The 14,855-nt window shown below is 45.6% G+C and overlaps 1 protein-coding gene across 1 annotated transcript in view; it reads right to left on the reverse strand.

Annotated features, from left to right (window-relative positions):
* Positions 1-10,212, reverse strand: part of PARM1 (prostate androgen-regulated mucin-like protein 1) — a 104,220-nt gene extending 94,008 nt beyond the window's left edge. Inside the window, exon 1 of the mRNA XM_045993455.1 lies at positions 10,027-10,212. Within this exon, the coding sequence (XP_045849411.1) occupies positions 10,027-10,069 (43 nt within the window). The 5' untranslated portion in view covers positions 10,070-10,212. The remainder of the gene's footprint in view (positions 1-10,026) is intronic.
* Positions 10,213-14,855: the final 4,643 nt, after the last annotated feature.

Consider the following 14,855-nt stretch of genomic DNA (forward strand, 5'->3'; position numbering starts at 1 on the left):
AAATAAGAGACAAAATCCCAGGGGGCAGGGATGGGTAAGGGATGGAGGAAAATTGACGTTAAGGAAAAAATAGAGGCCAAAGGCAGTGAAGGGGCACAGGGAATGTGGTGTTGTCAGGTGGAACAGACTGCAGTTTTAAAATGCTGGTCAGGAGGAATCTCATGTAGGTGACAAATGAGCGAAGACTTTAGGGAGGTGAGGGAATTAGCTGTCTGAAAAACTATATCCTAGACAGAGGAACCAGCTACTGTATGCTCTAAGGAAGCCAGTGTGGCTGGTGTAGGGTGAGCAAAGAAGAGGAAGAAGCCCGGGTCCAAGAATGAGTGGGGCAGGCAGGGTCCCACGTAGGGCTTGATGGTCTTGAAGGACTCAGGATTTTGCTTTGCATGCAACAGGAAGCCATTGCAAAGCCGTGAACTGAGCAATGACATTATCTGCTGTATTCCCATTGGATCAATTGTTACCATGTGGAGAACAGACATTAGGAGGGGCAGGGTCCAGTTGGTAGACTTGAGAGGGGGCCACTGCAGTATTCCAGGGGAAAGAGACATGGTTCACCTGAAGCAAGACAGTGGACGTGGCAAATAATGTTTGAATATGTATCTATTTTAAAGGTAGGGCAAAGAGATCTGAAAGGATTGGATGAGGGGTGATGGGAGAAAGGGACTCAGAGAGGACTCATGACTTTCAGCGTGAGCAATGAGAAGGTTTACTTGCCATTAACTGAGATGGGGAAGGTTTCATGCATAGCCTCCTGAGGGAGGGAAGTCCAGGAGTTCAGACTTGGACATGCTGAGTTTAAGATGGCTATTAGACAGTCAACCATTGATTTCCTTCCGACCAAGTCAAAATACATCATCCTCAAAGAATGAAAATACTCTGAGCGTAGAGTTCCATTTTCTTCATTGTTGTTTCTCCAGAATCTTGGATAATGTTTAGTACATATAGTTTCTCAATTAAAAATTAATTTAACAAATATTTGTTAAGCACTCGTTATGTATCTTGCTCTGTTCTATATGTTGGGGACACAGTGGGGACAAAGTAGCTAAAATTGCTGCTCTCCCTGCACCTTACAATCTAGTAGTGGTATGCAGGCAAGCAGATGAAGTAAAGTAAATTAAATCTTCTATTTGTTGGCGTACCTGCTTAATAAACATTTGTTGAATGCTTACTTACAGGGTAATCAATGTATATATCATAACCCAACAAGGCAGAAGACTGAGATCTTGGGAGTTGACATTCCATGCCAGCCTGACTTAGCCAAATCCTGGTTCAGCCTTGTTGTTTCTCACAAATCTTATCCTCAGGCGCCTGGGTGGTTCAGTCTGTTAAGCATCTGCCTTCGGCTCAGGTCATGATCCCAGAGTCCCAGGATGGAGTCCCACTCAGGCTCTCTGCTCAGTGGGGAGTCTGCTTCTCCCTCTGACCGTCCTGTTTCTCATGCTCTCTCTCAAATAAAGAAATAAAATCTTAAAAAAAAAATCTCATCCTCACCTGATAAATATCAGGACAGTGTGCCTCATCCTATAAGCACGTGAGGGGCGCCTGCTCAAATTAGAACTCTTTGAAGTGGAGGTCTAGGATGGCTGCCTTGAAGTAAGCACCCCCAGGCCACTCAGCCCTCCTTAATGGATCTGAACTAAGCAGCATATTCCTTTTGACATCTCAAAGCATTTTCTCATTCTTTGTCTTGTTTTACAAGGCTGAGGATACCTTGCTTACCTGTCATTAAGGGCCACCACAGTTTCATCAGAAAGGTTCAATTTGCAACTTTTCACAAACCTAAAAAGGTGTACTAAAGTAGGCTCTATATTCACATAAATCTGAGGAGGAATCTCTTATCCCACTCACCTACCCCCTCCACCTAAAACGAAACTTGATGCATTTTCCATTCCCAGCAGGAGCAGCAGGAAGGGGGTGGTTTGGTCTTTAGTAGTCCCCAATAATTTTACTTATTACCCCCAATTACCCTTCCACAGCCACCACATTCAGCCATCTGACATACTCTCAGTCTCATGTAACAGACCACCCCCCAGCCTCTCCCATGATCCTACGCAGAATTTCTGGAACAGCCATGACTCCTTCCTACTAACCATTTCTTACCAGTTTCCACATGGAATTTGATATCACACTTACTTCCCCACCAACATTTCCTAGAAGGTAAATGATGAATGATCTTATGTCCTTGAAAACTCATCATTCCCTTGCTCAGACTGTCTGAATAGCCCTTCAAAGGGAGAATGAAAGGGCTCTTTCATCTTGAATGCTGTCCCTATCAAAGTTGTAATTTTTAAGACAAAACATCCAGGTTCCTCACCAGTTGGGTGATGGCCATATTCATCTTGGTGTTGCCTCTCATGCAGCAGATCCACGGAGAGCAAGAATTTCCCATTGGCAGAGTGTGACTTGCCCATTTTCCCAGGCCAACAAAGAGGTATTCAGTCCCCCAGATTTCTTTAGGTCCCTCTGATGAACAAACGGGCATCAAGACTCCCCTATATTGTAATTCTGGGATGTACTGAAGTCGTCCTGTAATTTGACATAATTTGACACCTACAGGAACTCAGTAGAATGATGGCATCTTTAACATTTCCCTAAACACCTACAGAAAAGGCACTGTAGCTTTTGTACCATAATTGGTATCGTTCTTCCTAAAGAATCTAAATGACAGTACAAGGCAAGAATCACATGGCGTGGAGTGTGTAACAATCAAAGAAATGTTCAACACCTGTAGAATGGTATCTGTCTGCTGTCCATCTGTAGGATCACAAAAGCTTTTCTAACAGAAACTGAAAAGATTTCATAAGAAGCAGAAGCATCTGGGGCGCCTGGGTGGCTCAGTGGGTTAAAGCCTCTGCTTTCGGCTCAGGTCATGATCCCGGGGTCCTGGGATCGAGCCCCGCATTGGGCTCTCTGCTCAGCAGGGAGCCTGCTTCCTCCTCTCTCTCTCTCTCTGCCTCTCTGCCTGCTTGTGATCTCTGTCTGTCAAATAAATAAATAAAATCTTTTAAAAAAAAAGCAGAAGCATCATCACGGGACATGATATTAAGTGAACAAACTGTCCATAATGAAGTTATGCTTCTGGACAACACAAAACTGGCAAGAATATCATCATTTAAAAGGTTACATGTTTTGATCACCCCCATTCAATCAAGGCCAACACACACACACAAAATCAAACAAAATTTTCTCTGCTCCAATTCTTTTCATGTTCAGCACCTGTGCTCAAGTTCCTATGTCCTTATCTCCTCCCTGATAGAAAACAAAATCAGGTAGCAGAATGTGGAATGGAAGTGGAAGATATTATCATCAAAGTTGTAGTCTACCATGCATCTTATCTTGTTTTGAATAGATGTGTTTTCTTAAATATCACGCTGGTAATTTGCCACAATTTTTTTTCCCACTTAACAGTTACCTATTCACTGACTTCACAGATTTTGTCATAGATACCATCAAAAGTGCAAATTTCCACCTCAGTCCAATTGCTTAAGGGGTTTTTTTTTTGTTGTTGTTTTCCAATTTGCCTTGAAATTCTAATATGACGCTTCAGGCTTCATACCTACAGATTTCAAGTGTACCAATAGACCTATCCTGCAGGAATTATGTAAACCTTATAATAATTAATATTTGTGAGATGTATTAAGATCCTGGCACAGAAAAGAGCATTGAAATCCAAAGCTATTCTATAACTTTTTTTTTAATCAGTTGCCAGCTGGATTGTAGAGGGCTTCTAGTTCCAGCTCCCAGGCAAGAACATTGCTACCATTTAAAATACGTATTTTTTTTTTTTAAGGGAAAAGTCACAAGAGGCAAGGTAAAGTAGCTTCAGGAAGCCTATAGAAATCCCAGGTGTTCAGAAACACGTAACAATGCACAGTTAATGGAAATGCAATTAGAGGGTTTCCTGGGTGGCTCAGTCGGTTAAGTGTCTGACTCTTGATTTTGGGTCAAGTCATGATCTCAGGGTCCTGGGATTGAGCCTTAACTCTGGCTCAGCTCTGGCTCCAGCGCTCAACAAGGAGTTGGCTTCCTTGTTGAGCCACCCCACCCCACTCCAACTCCAGCATGCACACATGCTCTCTTTAAAATAAACAAATAGTGGACTAGAGGGTATCATGCTTAGTGAAATAAGTCAATCAGAGAAAGACAACTATCATATGATCTCCCTGATATGAGGACGTGGAGATGCAACATGGGGGGTTAGGGGGATAGGAGAAGAATAAATGAAACAAGATGGGATTGGGAGGGAGACAAACCATAAATGACTCTTAATCTCACAAAACAAACTGGGGGTTGCTGGGGGGAGGTGGGGTTGGGAGGGGGGAGGGAGTTATGAACATTGGGGAGGGTATGTGCTATCGTGAGTGCCGTGAAGTGTGTAAACCTGGTGATTCACAGACCTGTACCCCTGGGGATAAAAATACATTATATGTTTATTAAAAAAAAATTGAGCAAAATCAACAATCTGGATAAAAACCAAAAAAAAAAAAGAAAAATAAAATAAACAAATAAATCTTGAAAATAAAAAGAAATACAATCATATTAAAAATGTTTCATTGAAGAGGTGCCTCTGAACCCCATTCCTGGCAATTGCTATAGACTAGAGAGAGAGAGCTGCTCTGAAATTTCCCAGTTTTCCCATGAACAGACAGAAATGGAGCAGGCAAGTTAACCTAGTTTGGGGGCGGGGTTCAAAGTAAAGTGAATCCTATATCAAACCCATCGTACAGACGAACTGCAGATAAAAGGCCAAACATAGGGTTTCTAGATAAAATACGGGGTGCCCAGTTAAATTTGGATTCCAGATGAACCAGGAAGAATTATTTAGTTTAAGTTTGTCCCAACTACTGTGCAGGACATGCTTAGAATTCACTCTTTATTTGAAATTCAAATTGGACTGGGCAATCTGTATTTTTATTTGCTAAATCTGGCACCACTAGCCAAAGGAAAATTAAAACAGCTTATTTTCAATTGACATTATACTGCCCTGTACCATTGGAAAACACGGATAAAAAGAATTACGTAATTGTCTATTTTGTTGTAAAGATTTCTATTATTTAAAAGTGGCAAAGGTCTCAAGTTTATAAATGACATTAAAACAGGTAAAAGAAATGGGCTATGCTGGTATAAGGGTGATGATGAATGTTTAAAGATCCACACATCAGAAAATCTGCTGTTACACGAATTCTGACATTTGAATAATTTAAGCTATGACTAAAAGCAAAGTAATGCCGCACACAAATCAGTCTTATTTTATAGTCACCTCAACTGGACGATAACCCATTAGCCTTGCATTTCCAAGTAAAAAGCCAGTATTGCCTAAGGCACACACTTACCACTTGCCCACCTCTTCTCAGAATTGCCAATGTCTTCTAATGAAACATTAATTTTTTCAAACAACTGTTTCAGTCAGTGTCTTACTAGCAAAGCAAATATCTGATTCCTGAACTAACATGTCCAGTTTAAGGGACAGTTACTTCCAAAAGGAAGCAAATTAATAGAAGTACTATGGCAGGGTTCGGTTCATTTGGATGTTAAGACAGCCAATCCCTTTTGAAAATATTTCTAAAATACACCTTTCCATTGTTTCCAGTGGATGTGGTAACCACCTCCCCACCTTCCCACTCCCACAGGGAAAATTATTGCTTAAGAAAATCTGAACAAACAGGGTAAATAGTTGGCCAATATTTTCCTTATAAAAACACATGCACAATTAGACCTGGCCCACATGCTCAAGGTAAATTAAAGGTCTGGCCATTACTGATGCTTCTGAGTTTTCGAGAGAGCTATTCTGGATCATTCAGGTACCAGGAGCTGCCCTTTCCTAAGTTCTTTGACCGGAATTATCTAAAGTTTGTGGCTCTGGGAACCTGACTTAAAGGTTTAGCTGAGTTGGGCTTCTGAACACCAGTTTGCAAAAGACTTTGTGGAAGAAATAAAGTCCTTCGTGAGACTTGCCATCTGTTTGTTACAGAGCGTTCTTTTGGACTGTTGTGCTAAATCTAATCTGGCACACGATTAACCTTTGCAAATTAGGCACTTAGTAGACTAGGCTGAATATTTTCTTAATTTGCACATTAAGGTTTGCCCAAACAGCTGGCACTATGATGGTAAATTAGTTGAGATCTTTGATTTATATAGTTTAAGTACAAACGTAGAAGCCCTACTTCCGAGAGGATGATTTAACGGGTACCAAACACTAGTAAACATTATTAATAAGATTAATAGAAACAATGGCAGCCAATGCTTATTGAGTGCTTCCTACGTTTCAGACACTGTAAGTACATTCAGTCATCTAAAACTTTCAATAATCTTATGGGCTTTATTTCCCCAATGTTGTGGATGAGAAAGCTGAGAATGGTTAAGTTACTTGCCTTAAATTACACTCTTAGTAAGTAGTCAAACTCAGCTTTGTACCTAGGCGATCTAGCGGCAGAATGATCTAGAAGCAGAATCTACCCGCTTACCACTTTGCAACACTGCTTCAGCTCATGTATCAGATAACAGTGAAGACCTTCCACCTCCTCAGGTCAGGTTTCATGGGAAGGAGGTGTCACTTCTTGGACTGAGATACAGACTTCAGAGGAATGGGAGTAACCCTTCACCCCCACTCCCAAACAACCACAGGCAACCTTGCTGTTCTCTAAAAGTGTGTGCATTTTTGGTTTATTTTTAATATATTTATGATAGGATTCCTGAAGAAGCTTTAGTATGCTTATGACGAGGTGTTGACATACATTGGGATCTGTAGTGACAGCAGAGCTGTACACGTGTAAGGTGGGGTCTCCCGTCAATGATAAGGACATTCTAGATGTTGGTCACCCAGAGAAGAGCGATCTGACAAGCCCAGGACACAGATGGGATCTCTAGCTGGGTGGCAGGCTGGAGTCTAACTCTCCTGAGTTTGATCACCAATGGCCAGGGTCATGGGGTGGGATGTGATAGTCTCTCTGTGGGAAGAGTAGGGACAGACATGGCAGAATCCAGGGTACCAGTAGAGTAGGATCATGGGGTTTGTGCCTCTTTTGACCTATGCTTCTTTCCCTGTTGTCCTCCTTGAGTGCTGGAAAAGGCCTTTAGAAAGTTCCAGTACATCTCCAATGTCTCAGTGAGGGAGTTTTTAAACAAATGGGGCCATGGAACACCAGAGGGGGTAATGATGATGGTGGGAAAAAGGAGAGAATCCAGAGGGAAGAGCGATGAAGACAGAAGCTTCCTGAATCCTGCCATCCTCCCTCCTCATCAGTTCTGTAGCCAAAACTTGGGGGTGCTGCCTTATCATTTAATTTGGAGGCAGTATTCCTATGTGCCTTATACACAGAGATGTTTGAGAATGGTCTCTAAAACAGCCATGATAGTTTTACACCACAATGAACTTTGAAAGAACTGAAGACAGTCTGATCTTTCTCCCTTCCTTCTTCTTCTTTTTTTAAAAAAAGATTTTATTTATTTATTTGACAGAGAGAGACCACAAGTAGGCAGAGAGAGAGGAGGAAGCAGGCTCCCTGCTGAGCAGAGAGCCCAATGCAGGTCTCGATCCCCATGACCTGAGCTGAAGGCAGAGGCTTTAACCCACTGAGCCACCCAGGCGCCCCTCCCTTCCTTCTTTTTAAAATACAAGTGAATAAGTGTAGAGATTGTTGTTGTTGATAGTGCCCACATATTTGAAAGTGTCTGTTATTCAGGCAGGAGCAAATGCTATGTACTTAATGAGTGGATTTATTAAGCTAAAAAAAAAAAAAAAGACCCTTGCCAAACCTCATTCCTGGCTCAAGAAAAGAAAGTATCACCTTAAGAGTTTTACAGGAAGGGTAAAAAAGAAGAAGGAAAAGAAGGTGGAAAAAGAGGACGGGTGGGGAGGAAGTTGGAGGAGGAGGACGAGGACCAGGACCACAAGGACAGAAAAGAAGCAATTGCTGGGTGAAACTCACCAGAGCTTTACAAGGGAGCTGGGGAATGTCACTTTCATTTCAGGAACCCTCACCCCTCTCCTTTACCAACACAGCAATTATTTTTCCCTAGAAAAAGCGTTATTTCAGTTTCTGAAAACACCCAGCTTTAGGATGCAGAGAGTCTCATGAGGTATTTATGCCAATTTTTATATTATTTTCTCACAGCTTATTGCAAGTAGCTCTAACAACACAAGGATCCTTAAAGAGGGAAGGCTGAAGCGTCCTCACTCTGTTTGTAAGATGCACGCAGAAACATAACCATGTCTTCTGGGGTCAGGAGAGCTCCAGAACTGAGAGGCGGTGATCCTCTTGGTTCTGACCCACTCCCCAACATTAGTGCGCGGATGAGGCTGTTCAGTGGGCCCCGCTGGCCCCCCCCGCCCCCTCACTCCAGTGATGCACAAGGGCAATATTCTCACCCCAGAACAGCTGGACTAAACTCTAAAATTGACCAAGAAAAAAAAATTGAACTCCTTAGAAAAAAATGCTACTACACTGCCTGGTAGGGTTAATCCGGGTATTGTCAGCTGCCAGAGCTGTCGATTAAAAAAAAAAAGACAAGCCGCAGGATAAAATTAGGAAACAAACCTACCCACTGACTCTACTGGCTCACTCGAGTTCTGCGCCTCGGGCTTCATGAAAAGATGTCTAGTGAGGGGGGAAGTAAAGGCACCTTTCCTGTCGTTTCGCAAACATCTCTTGCTGCCTCACATGGCAGTCCCGTGGTTTGGGACGCGGCCGTCAACACCTGCTGGGATCCCGGCGCAGGAGGCTGCGAGGCTGCGAGCCAAAGCCGCCAGAGTGTTCGGGAACCGTCCGCGGACGCGACTGCAAACAGTGCGGATACCGAAACGAAAAGGGTTTTTTCCCTCCGACTTGCAGCAAGGAAAGGAAGAAAACAAAAACGAAACAGAACACGCTATAGTCTTAAGTTGGGAAACTTTTCCTCAAAATTGCATTATCCTTTGTGAGCGGCCAGGAAACCCCTAGCTTCGTTTCAAGGGGCTGGGACCACCTGTGTCCACAAGAACACAATCCCAAGCAGTTCAGGAGGTAAAAAAATCAAAATCAAAATCAAAATCAAAATCACGGACTAGAAGCGTAAGTCAAACCGGGTTGTGCGGTGTGGCTTTTGAACATTCTTATCGAAACACCGCGTCCGCGCGCTCGGGCTGCTCGTTCCTCGGGCGCCTTATCCATAGTCGGCTGTCCCTGGTGCGGCTGCATTTTCTGGAAAAACTGGGTCCCCAGCACCAGGCTGAGCGCGCTGTCTCCCGGCCCCCACTCAGCCAGGCTCAGTCCTCCTGCTCCCCTCTCCGCAGCCCCTGCGCGAGGCCGCCGCGGCCTGTCCCGAGACCAGCGAGGCGCGCGCGGGGAAGCCGCCCAGATTCAGTGTCGGGGCTGGGGGCACTTTGAGCCAACTTGGCAGTTTCCGCCACTGCACACATTTCAGGGAGGCTGCGGCCCACAGGGTAGAACTGCAAACCCAGGAGGCGAGCTTGAGCCGGGTGAAGGCAGCGGCCGGCGGGGCTGTTAGTGCCGCATCGCCCCCAGCGCGCAACCACGGAGGGACGCCGGGGACCTGAGACCGAGACCCCGCGCGCGCAGCCACTGCCTGGATGGAGCCTTCCAGATGCGGTTCCCCCCGCTTCTCCCGTCCCTCCCTCCCCGGGTCCAGCCGCCTCTAGAAGTGTGCTGCCCGACTCTGGCACGGTGTGCTCGGAGACCCGAGCAGCCTCGAGTCGCACGCAGTGTCGCCCACCCGGGGTCCGAACGCGTCGCGCGGCCACCTGTTCCACAACGCCCGGAGTTTGTGTGGGCGCGGGCTGCGGCAGGAAGGACCCTGCCATCCCCTCGGTCCCACACGGCCCAGGACCCCGACAGGCTGGCACCACCCCAAATCCAAGTGCGCACATACCTTCACGCAACTCCGGAGGCTCGTCCCACTCCGGCCACCCGCGCGCGGTGACTTACTTCCCGGTGTCGCCGCTGCAACCCCAGCCCCAGACCCGGCGCCGGCCACCGGGGCCCCGAGCGCGCCCGGCTCCTCCGGTAGGACGGCGCCCCGAAATACCTGCGGTGAAGATGCAGAGAGCGAAGAGAGTCTTGCAGACCATGGTACCCTGGTGTGCGGTGCCGAGCTCCGCGACCCACCGAGCGCTCGGAGCGCGTCCGGCTCCTCCTCTGCCGCGCTGGCGGCCTTGGGAGCCGGGAGGCGAGGGCGGCTCTGCGCTCTCGGGCTCGGGCTGCTCCGGCGAAGGGCGGAGAAGCAAGACGAACGCAGCGCGGCTCCGTCAGCTGCGTGTCCTCCGGCGCCCGGCGCGCTTCTGCTCCATCCCAGCCGCCCGAGCCTGGGCCGCCTCTGCCGCCGCGCGGGCCCCAGCCAAACCCCTCCCACCCGGGCCCCGCGGCGCTGACAAGGCCACCCCCCGGCCTCCACTCTCCCGGCGCTCGGGTCCCGGGAGCCTAGGCCCAGGGCGGCCTCTGCTGGACAGTGAGGGCGCGAGACTCGCGTTTGGACCGGGTTCCGCGAAGGTGCACCTGCTGGGAACTGAGGGGACTCAGAGAAGCACGAGCGGATCTCTGCCCCCGGGGAATTTATCTCAGCTTTTCTTTTAATATTTTATTTATTTATTTGACAGAGAGAGAGGTCACAAGTAGGCAGAGAGGCAGGCAGAGAGAGAGGGAGAAGCAGGCTCCTCACTGAGCAGAGAGCCTGATGCGGGGCTCGATCCCAGGACCCTGAGATCATGACCCGAGCCGAAGGCAGAGGCCTAAACCACTGAGCCACCCAGGCGCCCCATCTCAGCTTTTCTTATGCGAGCTTACCACAGGGGACCATACGCCGTCTTAGGCGTCCCCTCGAAGAGCCAAGACCCCACTACTGCAGAAGAGAATACACGTTACTTTCCAAGGAATTTTCTTTCATTTCTTTAATGTTCCTGCGTGTACTTGAAAACCTCCCACACATTGAACCCCACTGCACTTCCTGGTGCCTGAGGCAGGCTGCCTTTTATCCTTCTCAGCTTCTTACCAGGGGAGATGATACTAATGTCAGGTAATAGTGATCATGGGATAACGGAGCCAGGCAACCTCCGAGGTGTGGTACCGTGACTCCTTCTAACAATCTTGTGACATAAGAATTACTGTTATTCCATTGTATACACGAGAAGACCGAGGCACAGAGAAGATACGTAATACACTCCAGGTCACATGGCTGGTAAGGACTGGAATCCTTAATCGAATTATTCCCGTAATCGAACAGTTTGTGCATCAGGGCCATAAAAACAAGGACCGACATTTCCTGAGTGAGTGTTGTGTGCTGAGCGACTGTGCTGTACGGGTGTTAACCAAGTGAAGTTCTCGCAGCAATCCTTTGAGCTGGGCACTACTGTATCTTCATTTTCGGTGGAAGCAGTGGAAGCACAGGAAGGTTTAACTACTTGTCCAAGGTCACGCAGGTAGCGAGTGGTACAGATAGCATGCCTGCCCGGGCACCCTGGGTCATCCCTGTAGGGTACTTGCTCTCCAAAGCCCAGGGTTTCTGTATGTCCACACAGATCAAAGCTGACCTTGCCCTTAGGCCTCCCCACCAACTCAGACTTGCTTATTTCTCACACCTCTGTCAGGACAGATGCCAGATCCATGTGCGCTCTCTCTGCTGGTAGGAGTCTGCTGGTCCCCTCGTCACCAGACCTGGAAAGCGGCCGGAATTAACGAGCCTTCCTAAGAATTAATTAGCTCAGGACTGTTTGTAGACCTTGGGAAAAGCTTTCTTTTTCCCGTGGCTTCTTTTTCCTGTACCAGAGCCTCCGGTTTCATTTTGTCACTTGTTTGGGTCTTGCCACTGTACCTGTGACCACATTCATTCCCCTGCCTGACCCTACCATCACCACCTCTGCAGTTTGTCTCCCTTCCACAACCAGATTAAACTGGGCTCATAGTTTCTTTTCTTTTTCCTTTTTTAAAATTAACATATAATGTATTATTTGCTTCAGGGGTACAGGTCTGTGAATCATCATTCTTACACAATTCACAGCACTCACCATAGCACATACCCTCTGCAGTGTCCATAACCCAGACACCCTATCCCTTCCCCCTACCCCACTCCCCTCCAGCAACCTTCAGTTTGTTTCATGAGATTAAGAGTCTCTTATGATTTGTCTCCCTCCCTGGTCCCATCTTGTTTCGTTTTTCCCTCCCTGCCCCCCACGCCCCCCCCCCCCGCCTCTCAAATTCCTCATATCAGAGAGATCATATGATAATTGTCTTCTTCTGATTGACTTATTTCGCTTAGTATAATACCCCTTATGTTCCATCCACATGGCTGCAAATGGCAAGATTTTGGTTTTCTGTTGGCTCCATAGTATTCCATTGTATATATATACCACATCTTCTTTATCCATTCATCTGTTGATGGACATCTAGGTTCTTTCCATAGTTTGGCTATTGTGGACATTGCTGCTATAAATATTCGGGTGCACATGCCCCTTTGGATCACTACGTTTGTATCTTTGGGGTAAATACCCAGTAGTGCAATTGCTGGGTCATAGGGTAGCTCTTTGTTCAACTTTTTGAGGAACCTCCATGCTGTTTTCCAGAGTGGCTGCACCAGCTTGCCTTCCCACCAACAGTGGAGGAGGGTTCCCCTTTCTCTACATCCTCACAGCATCTGTCATTTCCTGACTCGTTAATTTTAGCCATTCTGACGGATGTGAGGTGATATCTCATTGTGCTTTTGATTTGTATTTCCCCTGATGCTGAGTGATGTGCAGCACTTTTTCATGTGTCTTTTGTCCATCTGGGTGGGTGTCTTCTTTGCAGAAATGTCTGTTCATGTCCTCTGCCCATTTCTTGATTGGATTCTTTGTTCTTTGGGTGTTGAGTTTGGAAACTAGCCCTTTATCTGATATGTCATTTGCAAATATCTTCTACCATTTTGTCAGTTGTCTTTTAGTTTTGTTGACTGTTTCCTTTTGATCTTGAATGAGCTTTTGATCTAAAAGCTTTCGATCTTGATGAAGTCCCAATAGTTAGTTTGTGCCCGTGCTTCCTTTACCTTTGTTTCTAGGAAGAAGTTGCTGCAGCTGAGGTTGAAGAGGGTGCTGCTTGTGTTCTCCTCAAGGATTTTGATGGATTTCTGTCTCACATTGAGGTCTTTCATCCATTTTGAGTCTATTTCCGTGTGTGATGTAAGAAAATGGTCCAGTTTCATTCTTCTGCATGTGGCTGTCCAATTTTCCCCACACCATTTGTTGAAGAGACTGTCTTTTTCCAGTAGACATTCTTTCCTGCTTTGTCGAAGATTAGTTGACCATAGAGTTGAGGGTCCATTTCTGGGCTCTCTATTCTGTTCCATTGATCTATGTGTCTGTTTTTGTGCCAGTACCATGTTGTCTTGATGATGACAGCTTTGTAATAGAGCTTGATGTCTGGAATTGTGATGCCACCAACTTTGGTTTTCTTTTTCAACATTGTTGTAGCTAATTAGGGCCTTTTCTTGTTCCCTATAAATTTTAGGACTATTTGTTCCATTTCTTTGAGAAAAGTTGACGATATTTTGATAGGGATTGCATTAAGCGTATAGGTTGCTCTAGGTAGCATTGACAGTTTCACAATATTTGTTCTTCCAATCCATAAGCATGGAATGTTTTTCCATTTCTTTGTGTCTTCCTCAGTTTCTTTAATGAATACTTTATAGTTTTCTGAGTACAGATTCTTTGTCTCTTTGGTTAGGTTTATTCCTAGGTATCTCATGGTTTTGGGTACAATTGTAAATGGGATTGACTCCTTAATTTTCTCTTTCTTCTGTCTTGCTGTTGGTGTATAGAAATGGAACTGATTTCTGTGCATTGATTTTATATCCTGACACTTTATTGAATTCCTATATGAGTTCCAGCAGTTTTGGAGTGGAGTCCTTGGGTTTTCCACATAAAGTATCATATAATCTGCAAAGAGTAAGAGTTTGACTTCTTTGTCAATTCGGATGCCTTTTATTTCTTTTTGCTGTCTGATTGCTGAGGATAGGGCTTCTAGTACTGTGTTGAATAGAAGTGGTGATAGTGGACAGCCTTGCCATGTTCCTGACTTTAGGGAAAAAGCTCTCAGTTTTTCCCCATTGAGAATGATAATCTTTGTGGGTTTTTCATAGATGGCTTTCATGGTATTGAGGTATGTACCCTCTATCTTTACACTCTGAAGAGTTTTGATCAAGAAACGATGTTGTAAAGAGGCAACCCACGGAATGGGAGAAGATATTTGCAAATGACAGTACAGACAAAAGGTTGATATCCAGGATCTATAAAGAACTTCTCAAACTCAACACACACAAAACAGATAATCATATCAAAAAATGGGCAGAAGATATGAACAGACACTTCTCCAATGAAGACATACAAATGGCTATCAGACACATGAAAAAATGTTCATCATCACTAGCCATCAGGGAGATTCAAATTAAAACTACATTGAGATACCACCTAACACCAGTTAGAATGGCCAAAATTAGCAAGACAGGAAACAACGTGTGTTGGAGAGGATGTGGAGAAAGAGGAACCCTCTTACACTGTTGGTGGGAATGCAAGTTAGTGCAGCCACTTTGGAGAACAGTGTGGAGATTCCTGAAGAAATTAAAAATAGAGCTTCCCTATGACCCTGCAATTGCACTGCTGGGTATTTACCCCAAAGATACAGATGTAGTGAAAAGAAGGGCCATTTGTACCCCAATGTTTATTGCAGCAATGGCTACGGTCGCCAAACTGTGGAAAGAACCAAGATGCCCTTCAACGGATGAATGGATAAGGAAGATGTGGTCCATATACACAATGGAGTATTATGCCTCCATCAGAAAGGACGAATACCCAACTTTTGTAGCAACATGGACGGGACTGGAAGAAATTATGC

Source organism: Meles meles, chromosome 2 (genome assembly GCF_922984935.1).
Source record: "Meles meles chromosome 2, mMelMel3.1 paternal haplotype, whole genome shotgun sequence".
Classification (NCBI taxonomy): domain Eukaryota; kingdom Metazoa; phylum Chordata; class Mammalia; order Carnivora; family Mustelidae; genus Meles; species Meles meles.